Source organism: Schistocerca piceifrons, chromosome 3 (genome assembly GCF_021461385.2).
Source record: "Schistocerca piceifrons isolate TAMUIC-IGC-003096 chromosome 3, iqSchPice1.1, whole genome shotgun sequence".
Taxonomy (NCBI): domain Eukaryota; kingdom Metazoa; phylum Arthropoda; class Insecta; order Orthoptera; family Acrididae; genus Schistocerca; species Schistocerca piceifrons.
The window spans coordinates 186642694-186668725 of NC_060140.1; the positions used below are offsets into that span (position 1 = coordinate 186642694).

The 26032-nt window shown below is 40.9% G+C and overlaps 1 protein-coding gene across 1 annotated transcript in view; it reads left to right on the plus strand.

The window, feature by feature from the left end:
* LOC124788503 (protein-L-histidine N-pros-methyltransferase-like) overlaps positions 1-25505 on the plus strand; it is a 51899-nt gene extending 26394 nt beyond the window's left edge. Inside the window, exons 3-4 of the mRNA XM_047255772.1 lie at positions 14538-14719; positions 24992-25505. Coding sequence (XP_047111728.1) covers positions 14538-14719; positions 24992-25206 — 397 coding nt within the window. The 3' untranslated portion in view covers positions 25207-25505. The remainder of the gene's footprint in view (positions 1-14537; positions 14720-24991) is intronic.
* The last annotated feature ends 527 nt before the right edge of the window (positions 25506-26032 follow it).

A 26032-nucleotide genomic window follows, 5' to 3' on the forward strand; every position in this document is an offset into this window, starting at 1 on the left:
CTGTTGGACGAGGATGTGCTGGAAGCAGCTATGAAATTCTTCACTCAGTATGACATTGTGTTTCACCAAAAGGATATCTTGTGGTGGTTGGATAATTGCCTCAGTGCTGACAGCAGTTTTGTCTGACTGGCATAACGATTCTGGATTGTACAGCCATCGAAAGGAAACTTTTTGATGGGCCCCTTAGAATTCTGCAGAAAATTTAGCTACTGTTGATGAACAATGTAAAATTGAATTAGAAGTTGTTGAAACAACTACAGTCTCTTAATCAGTGCTTCTGCAAACGCAGTAAGAAATTAGTTTATTTCAAAATATATGCCCGAGAAAGATTGTTCTAAAAGAAAATAAAAGCTGTTTGACCGAAGTTAATATGCCTTTGGGAGTGGTGAGGCTGCCTATTAACTACTCCAAATTCATCCCAGGCTACCGTGTGCATATAAAATGTGTGAGTATGAAGTGTGTGAGAAAAGTAATGAGTGACAACACTGTGAGCGATCTGGCAACGCTGTGTTGTTCTACATGTGTAGACCGGTGTGTTCATCCTTTCCAGATGCTCAGTCCGCGTTTCAGCTCCGTAAAGCGATCACGTGATTTTTTACAGCTCCATCAATGAGGCTGTGTCTTTGTTTTGTGTTGCAAAAATGGAACAGCGTAATTTAGAGCTACATTATGCACTCAAGTTTCGTGTTAAACTTTGAGAATTCGTGAGTGTGCTCTTTGAAAAGTTGAAACAGGCCTATGGGGAACATTGCGAATCAATGGCATATGCTTTTCGCTGGCACAAATCGTTTTTGGAAGTCCGAGAACGCATATGAAACTCACTCTGGGAGACCTTCAACTTCAAAAAGTGTGTGTGCTCGCGTGAGATCAAACCGACGTTTAACAATAAGGATGATGGGTGACTTGTTTAACACTTTCGCCGTGTATCCAATTTTGATCGAAGATTTGAACATGCGAAAAAGTTTTTTCCAAAACGGTGCCGAAAAACGTCACAACTGAGGAGGAGGACAAGGGAAAAAACGTGTGCGTTGATCTTCTTGAGAGGATTGATAATGACCACGAATGGTTCACGCATGTGATCACAGGTCATGAATCCTGGATTTACAGTACGATATTGAGACAAAGTGGCGAAGTGAGAAGTGGCGCACTGAGACATTTCCCCGACGGAAAAAAGCTCAAATGAACAACTGAAAGCAATGGAGATTTGCTTTTTTGATACTAGGGGTGTTGTGTATAAGGAATTTGTTCCTCCAGGACAGACTGTCAACCAAGTGGTTTGCATTCTGTCCTTGAAAGTCTCAGGAAAAAGGGGTCAATAGAGTGAGACTGGACATTCCAGACAAGTGGTTGCTGCATCATGACAACGCCTCATGTCACACGGCAATTTACGTCACGGAATTTTTTTCTTCAAAAGGCATACCCGTTGTTCCACAGTTCCCATGTCTATCTGGTCTGAGCCCTTGTGACTTTTTCATTTTTCTGAACTTGAAAAATGTCTTAAAAGTGCGTAATTTTGGGACTCTGGAGAACTCTCAAAAGAATGTGGCCCACATGTTAATCGCTTTTCCAGTTGAAGCTTTTCAGCGCTGCTACCAAGACTGAGAACTTCGACTCTGCTGGTGTATACCTGCCGAAGAGAACTACTTTGAAGAGGACAGTATTGTTGTTTGGAAAAAAAATAAAAACTGTAATAGATACACTGAAGCGCCACAGAAACTGGAATAGGAATACGTATTCAAATACAGGGATATGTAAAGAGGCGGAATACAGTGCTGAGGTCGGCAACGCCTGTATAAGACAACAAGTGTCTGGCGCGGTTGTTAGATCGGTTACTGCTGCTACAATGGCAGGTTATCAAGATTTAAGTGGGTTTGAACGTGGTGTTACAGTAGACGCACGAGCGATGTGACACAGCACCTCCGAGGTAGCGATGAAATGGGGATTTTCTCGTACGACCATTTCACACATGTACATCGGGAATCCGATAAAACATCAAATCGACATCGCTGCGGCCGGAAAAAGATCATGCAAGAACGAGACCAACGACGCCTGAAGAGAATCGTTCAACGTGACAGAAGTGCAATCCTTCCGCAAATTGCTCCAGATTTTAATGCTGGGCCATCAAAAAGTGTCAGCGTGCGAACCATTCAACGAAACATCATCGATATGGGCTTTCAGAGCCGAATGCCCAGTTGTATACCCTTGATGACTGTACGACACAAACTTTACGCCTCGCCTGTGCCCTTCGACACCGATAATGGAGTGTTGATGAGTGAAAAAATGTTGCCTGGTCGCACGAGTCTCGTTTCAGATTGTATCGAGCTAATGAACGTGTACGGGTACGGAGAAAACCTTATGAATCAATGGACCCTGCTTGTCAGCAGGGGACTGTTCAAGCTGGTGGAGGCTCTGTAATGGTGTGGGGCGTGTGCAGTTGGAGTGATAAGGGACCTCTGATACGTCTAGATACGGCTCTGACAGGTGACATGTGCCTGCATCCATTCATGACAATTGTACATTCCGACGGACTTGGGCAATTCCAGCAGGGCAGTGCGACACCCCACACGTTCAGAATTGCTACAGAGTGGCTCCATGAACACTCTTCTGAGTTTAAACACTTCCGCTGGCCACTAAACTCCCCAGACATGAGTATTATTGAGCATATCTGAGATGCCTTGCACCGTGCTGTTCAGAAGAGATCTTTACCACCTCGTACTCTTTATGGACAGCGCTGCAGGATTCAAGGTGTCAGTTCCCTCCAGCACTACTTCAGACATTTGTCGAGTCCATTCCACGTCGTGTTGCGGCACTTCTGTGTGTTCGCGGTGGCCCTAAACGATATTAAGCAGGTGTACCAGTTTTTCTGGCTCTTCAGTTTCAAAAATCAGTCTCATTACTTTCCTCACACACCTCGTACATGTTTAAAAGTGGATACAAAGGACATTCGGAGAGATAGTTTATTGGTATTCGAATTTGTCCACAAAATTCCCGCACTGTGTTGTCGTGTCTGTTGGCAGAAGCGAACAAATCTGACGTCAGTACAAGCGCGCGTAATTTACGGTCGCGGTCCCGTGCTATCGTGAAGCAGAAGCAACAGCGCCTCGGGCGAGGGCGGCGCGGCGTAGCTGCCAGGCTGCGTTTTACATGCAGGCGAGACCCTCCGGCCTTAAAAGTGTTTACACCGTCGCAGGCATATTAGATGGCGGAGCCTCCCGGCAGGTTTTACTGCGCGGCTGTCTTAATGCGCGCGCCGCCTCCTCCGCGCACTAAAGTTGTCCGCGTAAGGCGCTGCCATCAAATTAAGCCGCCCCGCGGGGCCCACTACTGCAGTAACGAAGGCTGGCCCGCGCCGGCCAATCAGCGCTAATGCACGCCAGGTCCGGCCGGCCGCCGTCTTGTCTCCTGTCTCGCGTCGCCCCAGTTGCGACAATTACTGCCAGAGTTGCGCTCGTGCTCTTAGCGGACTTGAGCGGGCCAAACTTCTACCTTCCGAAGGTGCGCGGTAACTGGCCGCGTGAAACCTGTAGGGCTGCGCGGAAGGGACCTGTAACTGCGTGCGTGGGCAAGCAGAAAATTTGGCGGCCTACCAGAGTGAAAAACTGTCATTTTCTAAATCTGCATGGATACTCTGCAAATCACATGTAAGTGCCTGGCAGAGGGTTCATCGAACCACCTTCACAATAATTCTCTATTATTCAAATCTCGTACAGCGCGCGGAATTAACGAACACCTATATCTTACCGTGCGAGCTCTGGATTCCCTTATATTATGATGATTATATAGATCGGTGTCAACAATATTTTCGCATTCGGAGGAGAAAGTAGGTGACTGAAATTTCGTGAGAGGATTCCCCCGCAACGAAAAACGCCTTTGTTTTAATGATCTCCACCTGAGATCCTGTGTCATGTCAGTGACACTCTCGCCCCTACTTCGTGATAGTACAAAACATGCTACTCTTCTTTGAACTTTCTCGATGTACTCCGTCAACCCTATCTGATAAGGATCCCACACCGCGCAGCAGTATTCTAAAAGATGACGGACAAACGTGGTGTAGGCAGTCTCTTTGGTATATCTCTTACAGTTTCTAAGTGTCTTGTCAATAAGCCTTCCTCACAACATTTGCTGTGTGTTCCTCATAATTTAAATTTTTTTTGTAATTCCTAGGTATTTGGTTGAATTTACGGCATTACAATTTGATTGATTTATCGTGTAATAGAAATTCAACGGATTCCTTTTAGCACTCATATGGATGAGCTCACACTTTTCGTTGCCAATTTTTGCACCATATAGGTATCTTTTCTAAATCGTTTTGCAATTTGTTTTGATCTTCTAATGAATTTACTTGTCGAGAAAAGACAGCATCATCTGCAGACAACCTAAGACGTCTGTTCAGATTGTCTCCTAAATCATTTATAAGATAAGGAACAACAGAGGGCTTACAACACTACCTTGGGTAACGCCAGAAATCACTTCTGTTTAACTCGATGACTTTCCTTCAATTACTTCAGTTACTGCGAACTGTGACCTCTCTGACAGGAAATCACGAATCCAGTCGCAAAAGGCCACAGCTCGTGGTCGTGCGGTAGCGTTCTCGCTTCACACGCCCGGGTTCCCGGGTTCGATTCCCGGCGGGGTCAGGGATTTTCTCTGCTTCGTGATGCCTGGGTGTTGTGTGATGTCCTTAGGTTAGTTAAGTTTAAGTAGTTCTAAGTTCTAGGGGACTGATGACCATAGCTGTTAAGTCCCATAGTGCTCAGAGCCATTTGAACCATTTGAACCATTTGAACCAGTCGCAAAATTGAGATGATATTCCCTAAGCGCGCAATTTCACTACAAGCTACTTGTGAGGTACAGTGTCAAAAGCTTTCTGGAAATCTAAAAATACGGAATCAATTTGAAATCTCGTGTCAATAGGACTCAACACTTTGTGCAAGTAAAGAGCTAGTTGTGTTTCACAAGAACGATGTTTTCTAAAGCTGTGTTGACTGTGTGTCAATAGACTTGTCTTCGAGGTAATTCATGATCTTCGAACACAATATATATTCCAAAACCCTGCTGCATATCGACGTTAACGATATGGGCCTGTAATTTAGTAGATTACTCCTACTACCTTTCTTACAGTGAGAGTCAGCTGCCCTTACTGTTGTGTTTTATGCAACCTGCGACGCATTCAAATACTACACGCAAGTTTTTCATATTCTTTCGCTTGCTATGCCCGAACCTTTCATTGAGTCGTCAGTATTTGACTGGTTTCATGTGGCCCATCACGAATTCCTCTCTCGTGCCAACCTCTTCATCTCAGAGTAGCACTTGCAACATACGTCCTGAATCATTTGCTGAATGTATTCCAGTCTCTGTCTTCCTCTACAGTTTTTGCCCTCTACAGCTCTCTCTAGTATCGTGGAAGCTATTCGGTGACGTATTAACAGATGTCCCACCATCTCGTCCTTTCTTCTTGTCAGTGTTTTTCATATATTTGTTTCTTCGCTAATTATGCAGAGAACCTCCTAATTTCTTATCCTATCAGTCCACACTACGTCACAAAAGTTTCGATTATCTTCTGTTCCGGTTTTCCCACAATCCATGTTTCGCTTGCATACAATGCAGTGCTCCAAACGTAGATTCCCAGAAATTTCTTCCTCAAATTAAGTTCTATAGTTCTATGTTTGACACTAGAAAACTTCTCTTGGCAATAAATGCCCTTTTTGCCAGTGCTAATCTGCTTTTTGTGTCGTCCTTGGTACGACCACCGAGGATTGTTTTGCTTCCTAATCAGCAGAATTCCTTAACTTCATATACTTCGTGATCACCAACCCTGATGTTAAGCTTCTCACTGTTCTCATTTTTACTATTTCTCATTAGTTTCGTCTTTCTTCGATTTACACTCAATCTATATCATGTACTCATTAGACTGTTCATCACATTCATCAGAATCTGTAATTCTTCTTTTTTTCACTGAGGACAGCAATGTTGAACAGTATTGGCGAAGAACTACATCCCTGCCTTACACTATTTTTAATGCGAGCTCTTCGTTCTTTGTCTTTCAGTCACATTGTTTCCTGTTGTTTCTTGTACATATTTATATTACCCGTCTTTCCTTATAGCTTACCCCGCTTTTTCTTAGAATTTCGAAAATCTTGTACCATTTGACACTGTCGAACGCTTCGTCCAGGTCTACAAATCCTATGAACGAGTCTTGATTTCTCTTTAGCCTTTCTTTCCATTCTCGACCGCAACGTGAGAACTGCTTCTGTGGTGCCTCTGCCTTTCCTAATCCAAACTGATCGTCATCTAACAGTTCTTCAATTTTCTTGTTCATTATTGTATACTATTCTTCTCAGCAACTTGAATGCATAAGCTGTTAGGCTGATTGTGTGATAATTCTCACACTTGTCAGCACTTGCTGTCTTTGGAATTGTGTGGACGATGCTTTTCTGAAAGTCAGATGGTATGTCGCCGGATTCATACATTCTACACACCAACGTAAATAGTCATTTTGTTTCCATTTCCCCGAATGCTTTTAGAATTTCTGATGGAATGTTATCGATCCAATCTTTGATCTGAAGTCCTCCAAAGCTCTTTTAAATTCTGATTCTACTACTGGATCCCCTATCTCTTCGGAATCGACTCCTGTTTCTTCTTCTATCACATTAAACAAATCTTCCCCCTCATAGAGGCCTTCAATGTATTCTATCCACCTATCCGCTCTCTCCTCTGGATTTAACAGTGCAATTCCTATTGCATTCTTAATGTTATCACCCTTGCTTTTAATGTCACCGAAAGTTGTTTTGACTTTCCTGTATGCTGAGTCTGTCCTTCCGATAATCATTTCTTTTTCGATACCATCACATTTTTGCTGCAGCCATTTCATCTTAGCTTCCCTGCACTTCTTATTTATTTCATTCCTAAGTGACTTTTATTTTTGTATTCCTGAATCTCCCAAAACATTTTTGTACTTCCTTCTTTCATCGGTCAACTTAAGTATTTCTTCTGTTACCCATGGTTTCTTCGCAGTTATCTTCTTTGTACCTATATTTTTCTTTCCAACTTTTGTGACTGCTCTCTTTAGATCTCTCTTCAGATGTATTGCCTACTGAGCTATTCATTATCGCAGTACCTGTAACCTTAGAGAACTTCAAGCGTATCTCTTCATTCCTTAGTACATCCATATCCCACCTTCTTGCACATTCGTTCTTCCTGATTAATCTCTTAAACTTCAACCTACTCGTCGTCATTACTAAGTTGTGATCTGAATTTATATCTGCTCCTGGGTACACCCTTCAATCCAGTATCTGATTTCGGAATCTCTTCCTGACCATGATGTTATCTAACTGAATTTTTTCTGTATCTCCCGACCTTTTCCAAGTATACCTCCGCCTCTTGGCATTTTCGAACAGAGTATTCGCTATTACTAGCTGAAATTTATTGCAGAACTCAATAAGTCTTTATCCTCTCTCATTCCTACTACGAAGACAATATTCTCCTGTAACAATCTCTTCTTCTCCTTCCCCTACAAACGCATTCCAATCTCCGATGACTATCAGATGTTCATATGCATTTACTTATTGTATTACCTGTTCAATATCCTCATATACTTTCTCTGTCTCTTCATATTCTGCTTCTGACGTCGGCATGTATACTAGAAATTGTCGTTGCTGGTTTGCTGTCTATTATGACGAGAATAACCCTCTCACTGAACTGGTCACGGGAACTTACTCTCTGTACTACTTCCTATTCGTAACGAATCCTTATCCTGTTTAACCATTTTCTGCTGCTGTTGATATTGTCCTATACTCATCTATTATTCTTACAGGAAAAATAAACAGAACTGTTTTGTAGGAAATTTAATGTAGTTAAACTTTGTACTCGGATACGTTTTCGCTAGAGGCCGTGGTTTTCGAATTACCCAATAAAAACACGTAAAAGTGATCTTCAAACACGTTTCTCGTGAATAACTCGAAAACCGCGTTCTCCAGTGAAAACGTATCCCAGTACACAATTTAACCACATTAAATTACCTACAAAAAGATGCAGTTCATTTTTTCTGTAGAAATAATAGTTAGCGCGTAGTTAGCGAGGGTATATCAAAATTTCGCGTGTGGTTTTTGAATGCTTTGCGGGTTGCATAAAATTGATCGGAAGGGGCAACTGAATCACCCTGTAGACTGAAACTTCCTGGCAGATTAAAACTGTGTGTCGGACCGAAACTCGAACTCGGGGCCTTTGCATTTCGCGGGCAAGTGCTCTACCAACTGAGCTACCCAAGCACGACTTACGTCCCGTCCTCACAGTTTTACTTCTGCCAGTACCTTGTCTCCTACTTTCCAAACTTTACAGACGCTCTCCTGCGAGGAGAGCTTCTGTAAAGTTTAATTTTATATTTTTGGCCAACAATTCACGAACAAGCAAGCAGCGTGAACAGCTACAATACAGTGGTGCAAAAAGTATGAATTGTTTCTCCAAATCCAGTCTTTTTTTCGTATTGCTTCACGCAAAGGGCGTTCAACTTGTAGGTAGCTCTGCGTATTGCACTTTCAACCCTATAATAAGAACTCGTCGTGCACTAAGCCGTTAGAATCGAAGAACGTTTCACATTTCGCCGCAGCTGCCGAGCTCTTTTGAACATTTCACATTCACCCTGTCGAGCTTATTCGATCCTGGCGATTCTGACGATCGAGACTTAGTATCGACTGAATATCCATAAACTCATGTTCCATTACGTTCATGATACGTTTCAGTAATTCTGCATCGTTGTTAGCTAAGCAACTTTCATTCTCCGATGGTTTCTTTTTCGAACTTCAATAATTTCGAATCTACCTTTTCTGTCATATCCTCCATGCCCAAAACTTCCGACAAAATTTCACGGCATGAACCAATAGATATAGAACATTATCCAGAACTTCTTTGATTGTGATACAGTGACTGTTAATAATCATTTCTTTCATTTTTTCCACAGTTTCATCAGCAGATTACGTGCTGGAAAGCTTAGGGCACTCGTGATCTTCATGAACGGCCTTGTTCGAAACGCTTAAGCCACTTCAAAACCTTTGTTTTACTCATAGCAGATTCGCCAAATGCAGTATTTAACGTTCAAAAACTTTTCGTCTCTTTATTCCGTTCTTATACCAACATTTAATATGAACTGATCCATTTTTATACAAAATAAATAATTGCCGATGTTGCCAAAGCATTTGTGACCCTTTTGACACCTGACGCCAGACTGATTATGCCATATGGCTAATACCATGCAGATAGACTATTAGTTTCACTCTTTAACTTGACCCTCTTTGGTCAGTGAAAGTCGGCTGACGTCGTGCCGTTCCAGAATGTTTATACTAGCTGCCATTGCTCGTAGTAGAAGTAGCCTTTGTAAATATAGTGTTGATTCATGTGGCTTGTTCTGTATAGTGACTATTAAAATTATGTACAGAAGTAAGCGAAGACTCGTAAGTATGTATCCAGGATTTTACCCAAGGTTTAAAGAGGACTTTAAAAAGGCTCATGTTTTTTTTTATTTATTCTGAAAACATATTTATTTATTCCTTAATTTTCTGCCTACAATTTGCTTTTGGGAGAACTTCATACAAATAGTATTTCGTCCATAAAATTAAGCAAGAAAAGCTTTTCTTAATAAAGTGTGACATGTATTCGTATATATAACAAATACCCCAATGCAAAGTTAAATATTTCTTTATTTGGTAATATAATTTCACTCTATTGCCAGACAAATTAAATTTCTAATATAAAGTATTGCCTCTTTGCTAACAAAACACAGCTGTCTTCTAATACAAGACTCACTATAACAGAGAAGAATCTTGACTTGCGTTGAATAACTTGTCAAGTTAAATGGGTCCAAAACTCTATTGACAATAGCTATCTTTCTTCGTACTACAATCTTGTATTTAAATTTAAAGCTTACATAAAACCAAGTCAGAATTCCTTCAGCACATCAAAGCTTCTCAAGTTCCTCAATTCAACATCAAATTTCAGTAAAGTATCTTTCATTTAATCAAAATTCTTCAGTTTCTCTAAGTGATCAATAACAAGATTATTGATCCAAAAGTCAGATTGTAACTATAGCAATCAAATTTATTTAAATCCGAATAGACAGTTATTGTGAGCTACAGTTTTAGGATCGTAACATTGCTTTACACGTTGATTTCAACTAGACTTCTGATACAAGCGACCTCATAAAGAGTTTGTATTTATTCATAATATCATACTTATACACTCTTTAATGCTAATAAACTCCTCTACAATACAACATATATTGTCATTTATATGTTCTTCATTCAGAAATCCTCTGTGGTTGTGATGGTTGGACTCACTGTTCCAAGATATTATGAATAAGACATGTCACAGTGGAACATTGTTCTTCTGATAAAACTTGAAGTCATGATATATCACTGTTTATGCACAGATGCATAGTACATATTGTTGATCACTAGCCACCATCCGATGTAAATATCACTGAACTAAGCATATTGGGAATCTTCCTCAAACCAACATTAAATTTAAATACTGTCAGACCAAGAAATAAAGAAATATTCCCAAACTCAAGATAAGTACTGTTACAAAAGTAATGAAAACAATTTTTATATCATTGTTTCTAAAAATTAGAAAATTACTGTTTGATGGCAATTATAGAACATTTGAAAAAGAATAAAAACTACTAAACAAAAGGACATGAGTAAAAATAATCGTTATGTGAATGATTTATATAACAATTGTCTTCACATGAAGGCAGCAGGCAAATTGTAAAATGAGTTAACCAATTTAATTAAAATATTTTAATGTACCACAACAAAATGAAAATATTATTCCCTTATGCTATCCATGTCGCATAAAATCAGGGTGTTCATTGAAGATTAGATAGATATATCATCTAAACAGGTATTCGTTTTACATGAAAGATGGACTTCTTATATAATTAATTATTTAAATATATATTTGATGTAATTCAAATTTGTGACTACTTTTCTTAATCAACATTAAATTTATTTATGTGCATGTACGAGTATAATCACCACAAAACTTCATTTGATAACTATAGTAAAATCTTTGTTTTTTTCCTCCTCTTGCAATGACATTTAAATATTCTGTTGTAAAAGGAAGAGGGCTATGTACTGATGTTGCCGCTAGTTTTGTCAGTCTTTCATTGCCCATTGTATTCTGTAATTAAATCTTCACTTGTGTCATTGTGGTCAGTTTTCTACAATGAAACGAGTGAAGACTTGACATTAATGCTAGTCTGGTCAGTCTTTCATTGCCTATTGTGTTCGCCTTTCCATCGTAACGGTAAAGGTCGTCCAGAGAAACTACAGAGCGGTATGAACTATGAACATATGAAATAAGTATTAGGAGGTGCGGCAAGGGTGCCAATGTATCGCATATGTTCGAAAGCTGCATTACGAGACTCTAGTTGAGTGTGCCCTATTCTAGCATATTGCTTCTGTGTATTGAGTCCTTATCAGATGGACCTGACGGCATAAGTCGAGAGGATCGAGAGATCGGAAGGCTTGGATCGAACAGGTCGGTATGTTTCATCGAAAGTGTGGTACGGATACTCAGAAAACGTGTGGGAATCGTTCAATGAAAGGCATATGTTCCAGAGAAAAATGGTGGGATATTTGGAGAACCAATATTCGAAGTGCAGTGTGCAACAATTCTACTGCCTGCATCGTATTATGTGGCAAAAATAGGAATCGTAAGAAAAAGAAGTTAGAGCGCATGCGGAGACATACAGGAATTTTGCTTTCCTTCGCTCCGTACGAGAGTTAATTATGATGTTGTTATGCTTATTGCGTAGATAAGAACAAATCCATCTTTTGTAATAAATGTTTATTTTGTTTGTAACCAAACGTGTTTCACCTGTTCGTACTAGGCATCATCGGGCCTCCATAAATAAGGAAACAACATGAAATTCAACAGACGGTGTAAACAATACCATTTCATTTCACATTACACTTAGGTACGTGTACACTTATGTATGTGTATGGCGAACACAGTATGTCACGTGTCCGTGTGTGCCGGCCGGAGTGGCCGTGCGGTTCTGGGCGCTACAGTCTGGAGCCGAGCGACCACTACGGTCGCAGGTTCGAATCCTGCCTCGGGCATGAATGTGTGTGACGTCTTTAGGTTAGTTAGGTTTAATTAGTTCTAAGTTCTAGGCGACTGATGACCTCAGCAGTTAAGTCGCATAGTGCTCAGAGCCATTTTTGTGTCCGTGTGTTTGCATGGAATAAACGATTTCAAGAAGGTCGGGTGTCGTTGAAAGACAGCGGTTGGCCAGGGCGGGCTCGTCGTGTCATTAACCCTTCTGTCATTGCTGTGGTGGATGCTGCCGTCAGAAATGACCGACGGCGAAAGACATCCGGCTCATGTTCGGCATCAGTCACGGTACCGCTGATGCCATGATGGAAGAGCATCTGAAGTTCCAGAAAATCTGTGCCCAATGGGTCCTCCACAGCCAGACGGAGGAACAGAAGTTAAAGAGAATGTCGACATCACTTCAGCGACTGGAACGGTATCACGCTGAAGAATACCGTTTGCTGTCTCGTATTGTCACTGGAGATGAAACATGGCGTCATCATTTTGAGCCAGAGAGTAAGCGTCATATTCAACCATGGAGACACATGGATTCACCCTCACAGCAAAAATCCAAAGCCGTGCACGCCACCTCTGGGAAAGTCATGATCTTTTTCTCTGACTGCAAGGGTCTGCTGCACATTGACATGAGTGCCTTCATTAAGTGCTTTCAGTCTCCTTCAAATCTTCTTGTTGGTCATTCATTCCACCGCAACACAGTCATAGCGCTGTGTGCAAGATTCGATTTGTAAAAGGATGCTTTGACACAAATCTTGCATGTTTAGTTGTGATCCGGTTGCTGCGTCTCCAGGTGTTTCTTGGTAGCTGCATGTCTGAAGGTGGTACAGTTGGGATAATCTGACCCGCTAGGCCTCGTGATTAGATTAGATTAGTTTTTCGTTCCGGTTCTATCAGTGAACTGATCGAGTTTTTTACTGGTTGCAGAAGATCACTTGAGACAAATGTGGAGAGGGTTTGTCTGAAGAGCAGAAGACGGCAGTGCCATACCCCGATTTCCCAAAAACTTCGCTCGGTGAAAAAGGAGTCAAAATAAGCGAACACGTGGCTCAGCTTATACGTAAATACTTGACCTTTTGTGAGAAAACGACCGTCAACATTTTCGAAATACTTAAATGCTTTTTAACACGCTATAAGCTAACCCAATTGGTGGCATAGTGGTTAGGGTCGCAGTCTCTCACTTTTTGCGTCCCGTGTTCGAAACTCCATTACTGTTTTCATTTATGTTATTTTTTCATTTATCTACCCATATCCGTAGAAGGTTACTACACGAATGTTTCTTATCAGGTTAGGGGGGTACAAGGGAGTTATATTAAATGTAAAATTACAACTGGGTCTCGCAATAATCACATAATAAAGTGTGTTTTGTATTTTCAGGGGTTACCATTTTTTTAACTCCTCATATTCTTAAATTTCATTGTTAATTCTTATATTTTATTCTTATTCTTCAGGGAGATTTAGTGCAATCGCCTGGGTGATATTGATCGTATAAACATTGGAAACAGAAATTCCGAACACCATGAGCATCGCGAGAAGGCAACTTTGTCACAGCGACATTTATTCCTATTAATCTCACTCTGAAAAGAAACGTCGCTAACATTGCTGAAGATTTCACGCTTTGGCAATAATTTCGCGCAAACTACGCGTAACGGATAGCTTTTACAAAAACTGGCGCTTGCAGCATCAAAATTCACTCCAGGAATTGCACCGAAAACAATTTGAAATAATTTTTCCATTCATTTACCGTATTTGTTTAATTCATCTAGCAGACATACAATTAGTAGACGAAAACGACAACGTTATTTCAGTATACACTGGGAAGCATTTGTGTAGTAATCTTCTATGGACGTGGGTAGATTAATGAAAAACAAAAATAAAACTAATAATCGGATATTCAACATGAGGCGCAAAAGTATGAAGCCGCAACGCTAGCCACTTTGGTCGACGTGTTTACTTTCTAAAAGGCACAGTACCTGGAAAAGTTTGATCGTAAATGGTTCAAATGGCTCTGAGCGCTATGGGACTTAACTTCTAAGGTCATCAGTCCCCTATAACTTAGAACTAATTAAAACTAACCAACCTAAGGACATCACACACATCCATGCCCGAGGCAGTATTCGAACCTGCGACCATAACGGTCTCATGGTTCCAGATAGTAGCGCCTAGAACCGCTCGACCGCCCCGGTCAGCCTTTGATCGTAGTTTTCTCAGAAACTGTCGAGTATCTACGAATAAGCAGAGACACACCTTCGATTATTTTGACCCGTCTTCCACTGACTGAAGTTTCTGGGAAATCGCGAAATGGCACTTGCCGTGTTCTCTTCGTGAATAGGTCACAGTGATTTTCCAGCCCCTTGCCTCTCCAAAAGACCACGTCTCTCCTCCTTGTGGTTTTTTTTCTAGTTTTATTATTGTGTGCAATGTGTCCGTAGGCTGGTGGAGGCGGACGAGTGGCCGTACCTGGAGCTGCGGCCACACGTGATTAGCGCGCTGAATCTGCTGGACCGCTGCGACCGTCCGCTGACGCTGCTGCGGCAGCTGCGAGAGACACTCAGGCCCGGGGGGCGCGCTCTGGTCGCGCTCGTGCTGCCCTACCATCACTACGTCGAGACAGGTGTGCCAACAACGTAACAGTTACCACGGTTAACGCACTAGTAATTACACATACCGTACATTATTTATAATTGGCACAGTACTGTTTGCGACCCGTCTTCTCCAGTGCTTATAGTCAAATGTGTTCTGAGTAGTGATAAGAAAAATGTAGATCCAGTGCTGAATGTCAGTTTTGCAGACTTTCTTTTTGTACCTATCTAGTGAAATTTTAACGTACTAATTAAAACCCTGGAACTTAGTTTTATGTGGAAATATGCACTATGTGATAAAAGTATCCAGACACCCCCAAAGACCGAGCGGGGTGGCGCAGTGGCTAGCGCACTGGACTCGCATTGAGGAGGACGATGGTTCGATCCCGCGTCCGGCCATCATGTGATTTCCCTAAATCGCTCCAAGCAAATGCCGGGATGGTTCCTTTGAAAGGGCACGGCCTACTTCCTTCCCCATCCTAATCCGACAAGACCGATGACCTCGCTGTCTGGTCTCCTCCCTCCCAAACAACCCAACACCCCAAGAAACATAAGTTTTTAATGCTAGGTACATTGTGCTGCCACCTACTGCCAGGTACTCCATATCAGCGACCTCAGTAGTCACTAGACATCGTGAGAGAGCAGAATGGGGTGCTCCGCGGAACTCATGGATTTCCCACGTGGTCAGGTGATTGGGTGTCACTTACGCCATACGACTGTGCGCGAGATTTCCACACCCCTAAGCATCCCTAGGTCCACTGTTTCCGTTGTGATAGTGAAGTCTAAATGTCAAGGGACACGTACAGCACGAAAGCGTACAGGCCGACCTCGTCTGTTGACTGACAGAGACCGCTGACAGTCGAAGAGTGTCATAATGTGTAATAGGCAGACATCTAGCCAGACCATCACACAGGAATTCCAAACCGCATCAGGATCCACTGCAAGTACTATGACAGTTAGGCAGGAGGTGAGAAAACTTGGATTTCATGGTCGAGCAGCTGCTCGTAAGCCACACATCACGCCTGTAAATGCCAAACAACGCCTCGCTTGGTGTAAGAAGTGTAAACACTGGACGATTGAACAGTGGAAAAACATTGTATGGAGTGACGAATCATGGTACACAGTGTGGCTATCCGATGGCAGAGTGTGTGTATGGCGAATGCCCGGTGAACGTCATCTGCCAGCGTGTGTAGTGCAAACAGTAAAATTCGGAGGCGGTGGTGTTATGCTGTGGTCGTGTTTTTCATGGAGGGGGCTTGCACTCCTTGTTGTTTTGCGTGGCACTATCACAGTGCAGGCCTACATTTGCGTATACTATTTAAAAAACTACACAGAAGTATGTTTTTGTGTGATAAATAGTAAAATGCTGCAGGCTTTATTTAGCGCAATAAAATAAACAAGTGGCATAGAACAACACTTAAAGAACTGCAAAAATAAATGTTACATAATAATATAAATTAAAAATTTCAAATGATTTGTGCCTTAAATCTTGGTTTAAACATCATGGTCCCAGAGAACCCCCCTTTTTAGCACACTGTGCAGAAAGGTAACCCTGATATTAAAGGGTTGAAAAAGATTGAATCATTAGCATGAGGGGCATGGGATCATCATACTGACAGGTTGCACGGACAACTAGCAGTAATGCAGTGACTGCACACTGAGTAGTGGCAAGAAGGGCGAGACAATTTTATGGCAAGAACAGTAGGCACATATCCTGACAGAAAGACGACACCACGAGAAGATCATAGGATTGTTCGACTGGCTCTGATGGTTATACAGATGGTGACTGCTGACATCTGCGCAGAGGTTATGGGCAGAGTACCACCACACCTATATGTGTAATTGCTGATTTTGGTGATGAAAGCAGCAGAAAATTTGCTGACAGTGCATAATTTCATTCTTTGATGAAACATTGATTTCTGGAGCAATTCCACTTGTAGACAAAGTATTAATAACATATTTTGTATGGTATGAGTGTTCACACCGAGCAGCTTCCCAACGGCAGTTTCCACCAAGATGCAGTGATTTGGAGCCCTTGCACTGACTGCCCTGACTGCACATTGTGTTTTACCAAATATAATAATTTTATACACCTGAAGATGGGGTTTTTAACATCCCAAAACTGGACACAGTGGATAATCATTAGTGCAACTGAAGCAGATCTCTTCAAAGTAATTAATTGTGCTGTATAGATAATGGCTTGACCTTCAAAATATTACATATACTAACAACAGATTCACAGCACTTTTATTCCATCATTAAGTTTTCTGTGAACAGTCAGCAATTATTTGAAGGTAATACTAGTGTTAAGAAATATAACTAAAACTAAACTACACCTGAACGGTTCTCGGAAGGCCCAATGCTATTGGCCAAATGCCATGTCCTCCTCAGCCGATAGGCGTCACTGGATTACTATATGGAGGGGTATGTCGTTGCCACACCACTCTCCCAGCTGCTGTCAGTTTTCGTGATTGCAGCTGCTACTTATAACCAAGTAGCTCCTCACAAGGACTGTGTGCACCCTGCTTGTCAACAATACTCAGCAGATTCGGACGGTGACCCATCCAAGTGCTAGCCAAGCCCGACTGCACTTAACTTCCTTGATCTTATAGGAACTGCTATTACCGCTTTGGCAAGGCTGTTAATTGATATATCATTTGGAATAACAATAGCCTCCAATATCCACTTGCCTATAAAGGAGCAAAGTGTGCAGTCATAAAAATATTTGATTACCTCCCTCAGAACTAAGGTGCTGGCAGATAATCAGAGTTCATCATCATCATCATCATCATTTAAGACTGATTATGCCTTTCAGTGTTCAGTCTGGAGCATAGCCCCCCTTATCCAGTTCCTCCATGATCCCCTATTAAGTGCTAACATTGGTGCCTCTTCTGATGTTAAACCTACTGCTTCAAAATCATTCTTAACCGAATCCAGGTACCTTCTCCTCGGTCTGCCCCGACTCCTCTTACCCTCTACTGCTGAATCCATGAGTCTCTTGGGTAACCTTGCTTCTCTCATGCGTGTAACGTGACCCCACCATCTAAGCCTGTTCGCCCTGACTGCTACATCTATAGAGTTCATTCCCAGTTTTTCTTTGATTTCCTCATTGTGGACACCCTCCTGCCATTGTTCCCATCTACTAGTACCTGCAATCATCCTAGCTACTTTCATATCCGTAACCTCAACCTTGTTGATAAGGTAACCTGAATCCACCCAGCTTTCGCTCCCATACAACAAAGTTGGTCGAAAGTTTGAACGGTGCACAGATAACTTAGTCTTGGTACTGACTTCCTTCTTGCAGAAGAGAGTAGATCGTAGCTGAGCGCTCACTGCATTAGCTTTGCTACACCTCGCTTCCAGTTCCTTCACTATGTTGCCATCCTGTGAGAATATGCATCCTAAGTACTTGAAACCGTCCACCTGTTCTAACTTTGTTCCTCCTATTTGGCACTCAATCCGTTTATATTTCTTTCCCACTGACATTACTTTCGTTTTGGCGATGCTAATCTTCATACCATAGTCCTTACATTTCTGATCTAGCTCTGAAATATTACTTTGCAAACTTTCAATCGAATCTGCCATCACAACTAAGTCATCCGCATATGCAAGACTGCTTATTTTGTGTTCACATATCTTAATCTCACCCAGCCAGTCTGTTGTTTTCAACATATGATCCATAAATAATATGAACAACAGTGGAGACAGGTTGCAGCCTTGTCTTACCCCTGAAACTACTCTGAACCATGAACTCAATTTACTGTCAACTCTAACTGCTGCCTGACTATCCATGTAAAGACCTTTAATTGCTTGCAAAAGTTTGCCTCCTATTCCATAATCTTGTAGAACAGACAATAACTTCCTCCTAGGAACCCGGTCATATGCCTTTTCTAGATCTATAAAGCATAGATACAATTCCCTGTTCCACCCATAACACTTCTCCATTATTTGCCGTAAGCTAAAGATCTGGTCCTGACAGCCTCTAAGAGGCCTAAACCCACGCTGATTTTCATCCAATTGGTCCTCAACTAATACTCGCACTTTCCTTTCAACAATACCTGAGAAGATTTTACCCACAACGCTGATTAAAGAGATACCTCTGTAGTTGTTACAACCTTTTCTGTTTCCATGTTTAAAGATTGGTGTGATTACTGCTTTTGTCCAGTCTGATGGAACCTGTCCCGACTCCCAGGCCATTTCAATTATCCTGTGTAGCCATTTAAAACCTGACATTCCACTGTATTTGATGAGTTCCGACTTAATTTCATCCACCCCAGGCGCTTTATTGCACTGCAATCTATTGACCATTTTTTCCACTTCCTCAAATGTGATCCTATTTCCATCGTCATTCCTATCCCATTCTACCTCGAAATCTGAAACATTGCTGATCGCATTTTCACCTACATTGAGCAACTCTTCAAAATATTCCCTCCATCTGCCCAAGGCATCCACAGGATTCACCAGCAGTTTTCCTGACCTGTCCAAAATACTTGTCATTTCCTTCTTACCTCCCTTTCGAAGACTGCTAATTACACTCCAGAATGGTTTTCCAGCAGCTTGACCCATAGTCTCCAACCTGTTTCCAAAGTCTTCCCACGATTTCTTCTTGGATGCTGCAATTATCTGTTTGGCTTTGTTTCTTTCTTCAACATAACTTTCTCTGTCTACCTGGGTTCTGGTATGTAGCCATTTTTGATACGCCTTCTTTTTCCTTTTACAGGCTGCCTTGACTGTATCATTCCACCAAGCTGTTTGCTTCATCCTACTTTTACACACTACTGTTCCAAGACATTCTTTAGCCACTTCTAGTACTGTGTCCCTGTACCTTGTCCATTCCTTTTCCAATGACTGTATTTGACTACACTCAACTAACTGTTACCTTTCTGAGATCGCTGTTATGTACTTGTGCCTGATTTCCTTATCCTGAAGTTTCTCCACTCTTATCCTCCTACATATGGACCTGACCTCCTGCACTTTCGGCCACACAATCCCAATTTCACTGCAGATTAAATAATGATCAGTGTCATCAAAGTATCCCCTGAATACACGTGTGTCCCTCACAGCCTTCCTGAATTCCTGATCTGTTATTATATAGTCAATGACAGATCTGGTTCCCCTGCCTTCCCAAGTATGCCGGTGAATGTTCTTATGTTTAAAAAAGGAGTTTGTGATTACTAAGCCCATACTGGCACAGAAATCCAAGAGTTGTTTCCCGTTCCTGTTGGCCTCCATATCCTCTCCAAATTTACCCATAACCTTTTCATACCCTTCTGTTCGATTTCCAATCCTGGCGTTAAAATCACCCATGAGCAGAACACTGTCCTTGTCCTTTACTCTAACAACATCACTGAGTGCCTCATAAAAACTATCCATCTTATCTTGATCTGTCCCTTCACAATGCGAATATACTGACACAATCCTAATTTTCTTGCTAGACACTGTCAAATCTATCCACATCAGTCGTTCGTTTACATACCTTATTGCAACTACACTGGGTTCCATTTCTTTCCTGATGTAAAGCCCTACACCCCATTGTGCTATTCCTGCTTTGACTCCTGACAGGTAGACCTTGTATTCTCCCACTACCTCTTCTTTCTCACCCCTTACCCGAATGTCACTAACAGCTAAAACGTCCAGCCCCATCTTACTTGCAGCCTCTGCCAGCTCTACCTTCTTCCCAGAGTAGCCCCCATTGATATTAATAGCTCCCCATCTCATTACCATTTGTTTGCCAAGTCGTATCTTAGGAGTCCCTGGTTTGTCAGTTAGAGGTGGGACTCCGTCACCTCCAAAGGTCCGAGGCATTTTGCTCTGATTGTTGCCAGCATCATATTTAAAGTACCAGGGAAGCAGGTTGCTAGCCTTACTTGCCCCGAGTCCCATTGGGTTTTACCCCTAACGGCTGAGGGACTAACCGGTGGATTTGGTAGTCTTTGCCGTATGAGCACAAAGGTGACCACGACTCAGAATATGTCCGAGATGCCCAGCCTTATTCCAAAGTAACTGGTATCCCGACTGTCGGGACCACTTACTGGGCCACTCATACGTTGCCCGTGGTTCATGAACTAAGACATGACTACAGGAACCCACACCATGAACCATGATAATAAGAGTTTTAGAAACAAATTGAAATCATTTCTACTTGACCACACCTACTCCAGTGATACATTTCAGAGTAGATACAATGTATGTGGTTGGGTTGCTTTTATTGCATTATGTTGTAGATTCAGGCTGAAACAAAAAAATCCGTGTTGTCAATAGCCAGTGTCTAGCCATGTTTTCACAAAGAAAATGTAACTTGATTGTGAATCTATTGACATGTTCCACATCATAGCAATTTGTTGTGAAAAAGATACACAGAACATGTAAGAAACTAAACTAAACTAGAGGCAGTATATATTCAAACTACCTTAAAGGAGAAGTGAATAGCAGGCATAGAATCATGTCAGTTGTATGTTTCAGGCCTCAGTACAACACACTAGAATTACTACGCTGGTGGAATTGTAAAATGGTACTCCATGAAGCACCAATCTGGTATTTATCGAACTTTGAGGAGATGATGATCATCAAACTATTGGTATTACATTACTATACTTGCATTCTATTCATAATTGATGCCTATCATCAATGTCAGTCTGAGGTGTGACTGCCATTGGCATAAGTACACTGTTTTGTTCATTGTAGTGTGGAGCAAACAGCTTCCAAACATCATCTTGAGGAATTTCTTGCCAATCTGGAAACATATGCTGTGTCACTTCATGATGATTGCTGGATGGAGGTTGGTATGAAAGTATGTCTCTTACCATCACGTTCCAGACATGTTCTGTGGGTGATAAAGCAGGGGACCAGAAAAGCCAGTCAAGGATCTGTGATATGAAATACAGTGTGGGTTCATCCATTGTCATGTTGAATATACCATTTGGTATCATGAAACATACAGGAACAGGTTTTACCATTGTTGCCACACTCTGTGATCATTCAGCCTCCCTTCAATAATTACAATATCAGTCCTATTGCCATATTAATGGCTCTCCATACCATGATTCTAGGAATTAGTGTGGTATGGATCTCAAGAGTCGCTGCGCTATCTGTGCCCTTTCGGCAGGTTGTCTACAAACATGTTTGCCTTGAGCTGGCTGGCACAGACAGAAATGGGACTCATCTCTGAACACCACAAGACAGCACTCAGCATCCCAGTTACCTCTGGCTGTTCACAATGCAATTCACTGTTGTCTGCAGTATGGTGTCAGTGGTAAAGCAGTTGTTGAAATGATACCAGTAATCTGTTCCCAACAATTTGTGGTGGTACCCCGCTCATAATCTCTGCCCAGGTTTCAGCAGCCATCATCTGTATATCCATCATTCCACCTCAGCTGACCTTGGAGCGCAAGTTTGAAAATTTTTGCACAGTCTGAGAGACCACACCTTGTGAGTTAAAGATTAAAGTCTGAAAAATGGTGATAAGCTGCATGGTGTGTGTTCTGTATACATGCTGTGCTGTGATCTCCACCACAATAAGGATAAAAATATGGATGAAATTTTAATCAGATATGACACAGGCATGGAAGTGCTGTAGTATCATTTGAGCAGCATTTGGTCAAGGTATTCATGATGTCATCCTGTCTATTTTGTCAGTGTATTTACTATGAAACTTAAGGCTGTGTATAATGCCCTAATGTTCAGTCAGAATGATTATTGGTCAGCAGTACTTTGGTGCCACCTATGTACAAAACTGTGATTTAATTTTAGGTTATCAGTCTGTTTTGATGCTGTACTCAACCTTTCTCTAATGTGTGCTAGTATTTTCATGACCACAATAGCTACTACACATATCTTCTAAACTTTTTTATATTGTAGTCTCTGTCTGCTCCATCCAGTATCCAGTCCACAGCTCATGGTATAGTGAATAGCATTTCTGCCTCTGGATCGTGGCATCCCCAGTTCGATCCCCAGCCGGGTCAGGGATTTTCTCCACCCCGGGAGTGGGTATTTGTGTTGTCCTCATCATTTCATCATCATTCAGGAGAAGTGACATGACTGTACTATGAAAAGTTTGGGACTTTGTATGGATGCTGGTAAACATGCAGCTGGGTGCCCCACAAACCATACCAAATATCATCCTTCCAGCATTACATTAATTATTCTTGGATGCGATAGATGATAACCTGCCCATTCCTCTTATGAGGGTACGCCATAGTTTACTTCTGTTATGTACTAACCTATTCATTTTAGTACTTCATTTCAGACCTTCAGGCATTCTTTGATAGCAATAGATTCCAATTGCTTCCAGTTGTTTCATTCTGTTATTTGCAATTGTACATATTTGACTTTCATACCAGGTGAAAACTTTCAGGAAGGTCATCCTTAGTTCCATATCTGCATCTGATAACAATAGAGCTCTTTTATTGAAAAAAGTTTTCTTCGCCTGTACTAATTCACTTATGATATATTTCTTGTTTCAATCATCCTGTATAATCTTGCTTCCTGTGTTGGAGAATTCTTTACTTCCTTCCACTTCTGTGTCACTCCTGATAAGTCATTATTGTCCGTTCTACTATTATTCATAATTTTCATCTATGCTTTTTTATTAGTTAGCCACATCCTGTGCCAACTATCATATCAATTCCTTTAAATAGGTCTCCAAGTTTTCCATATATGCTGCCAAATGGGCTACACCATCTGCGAACCCTAGCATTGGAATCTGTTCCCCTCATTATCATTTCTTCTACCTTGTTCATTCATTTCACACTTCATAATGCTCCAAAGTAGTTGTGCTCTGTTCTTGGAATTATGATTGCCTCCTTTCCAATCTCCAGAGAGGTTCTCTGGCATACCTTGCAGGACTAGCACTCCTGGAAGAAATGAAAGTTGTGAGGGTAGGTCAGGAATCATGTATGGATAGATCAGTTGGTATAACAGTTGCCTGTGGATGGTAAAGGTCCCAGGTTTGATTCCTGGCCTGGCACACAGTTTTAATCTGCCAGGAAGTTTCAAATCAGTGTACACTCTGTGCAGAGTGAAAATTCATTGTGGAGTATCTGTCCCTCTGTAGCTAATCCTCAACGATAGAGTGCTGCATTGGTGCCTTTTGACCATCAAGTGCACATAAACCATTTATTATGGTATTCACAATTGTTTTATGAAAGACAGTTGGATTTAGAAATTAATTACCAGCCACTTTTCCACCATGTCTTTCTATTCTTGCTGGGAAAGCTACTGTGTGGGAGTAACCAAAGTTGAACATCAGAATCTTTGGATGCCCCCAATCAATACTATCTGATATGAAATCAATATTGAATAAGCTACAAGGGGAATATGAATACACAGTCCTTTCAGGCAGCCAAATTCTCTAGCAGTCATATCAATATAAGTTACCCACACTCTGTGCCAAGTATATTGTGAATTCCATTAAATAGAAACCATTATACTATATGAAGATGTGTCCACACCTGACATTAACTTTGTTACCGGTATTGAGTTGCTGCAGATGCATGTGTTACCTTGTAATAGAGTATAAATAAAATCATGAATTTCATCTATCATTTCATTTTTATGCATTTAATTTGATTTTGATATGTCCCTTAAGTCAGTGTAAGCTGTGATCATCTGCAAACTCTGTTCCCTCAGTGGCAGTATAACCATATACCACAACAGAGAACTGAACGGCTGGTAAAGTATAATAGACCATTTTTAGATATAAAATTTGTTTAAATCTCTACTGCTTAAATTCCTTGCATTTATTCAAAACAACAAGTACATTTTTGTGCAGATAACAATTCTCATAAAAGTGCTATGTTCTAAAAGTATTCCACATTTAGGCACTATGTCAAATGCACTAGTTTCTATATTATCTGAAATTCCACTTTTCTGCATTGAAATAAAAATGGTTAAAATAATGAATGAAGTATAATTTCTAGTTGTAATTAAATCATTCATGGAAATCTTCAGTACACAGCAGAAATAAGGTAGCAAAAAGTGAGTGTTCATTTTATGCAAAACATAAAAGCATTCAAAAGAAAATTTTGTTTTTATATATGATTTATTGAGATTTCACCTGTCTTTCACTGTTATTTCATTAGATAAAACTCCATATATTAGTTCTACACTTTGTGTGATCCTGTAATGCTTTTTTTGTAAAGCTGTAGTCTGTAAATTTTTAGCCCTGTAAGATCAAAAGCTTCTTTTTTTAATTGGTTATTATTTTTAGTTTTTATGATCTCAGAATAATCATTATTTTTGATAGTTTACATTGTTTCCTTGACATAAAAATATTAACGTTAAGAACTGGTTCTGTTTTTTGGAAGGTGGACAAGCAGATCATCGTCCAACTGAATGGTTACCCATCAAGGGAGAAACATTTGAGGAGCAGGCGGCATCAGCCATTGTTGACTTATTTGAACCAGCAGGCTTTCATGTTGAACGATGGTGCAGACTACCATATTTGTGTGAAGGAGATCTCAATCAAGCATTTTACTGGCTAGATGATGCACTTTTTGTTCTTAGTGTATCCAACAGCTGATCAGAAAGTAACTTATGTGCAAAGGTGTTATTTATATTGTGTCTTCTTTAAGTGCATTGGAAACCTGCTCAGCAATAATAAAAACTTAAAACATTCCAATCAATGGTATATACAGTGCCTTTAGCAGTAAATACCACAGCCATGAATAAATTCAACTGTGTTCATAAAACTCAATGTCCTGAAGGTATTACATCACTTCCGTTGTTCCCTTAGGTGTAATTTTACATATCTGATAGTTAAAATCAACTAAAAGAATCAGTATATTATTGATACATCACATACAAAATGAGAGGCATGTTTTACAGATGCTCTTTTGTTATTTACATACATGTATGAAATAACTTGCTGTAAATAAATATGAAATACATTCAGATTCTGTGGTGTTATTAGTATGTCATATTTGATTCCCACAGCCTATTTTCAAATTTCTGTAACTTAAGAGTATCAGTGTAATAACCAGAGGAAAACACAAAATACTCATCACAAGTAATGGAATGAAGAAATGAAATGACACACACTTCAGAAGATACAATTAAATGCTGGTAAACACATAAAAAAGAAACTGAATGGTGTAATTTAACTTTCAAGTGTCATAGCAATTGGCAAATGGCTGTCTGCTGATTTCACTGACAATATGAAAACTTATTTCGTCAAAATTTAAAAAAATACGGAACGGTCCCGGGGTTGAAGTGACGGAAAACGCGGCGGGACCCATGGAGTGGCCTGTGAACAACAACACGATAGGAGAGGACAGACACGATCAACAAAGGACAGAACGAACAACAACAAGATTGAAACAACCTGTAGACAGAAAAAGAATGTGAAT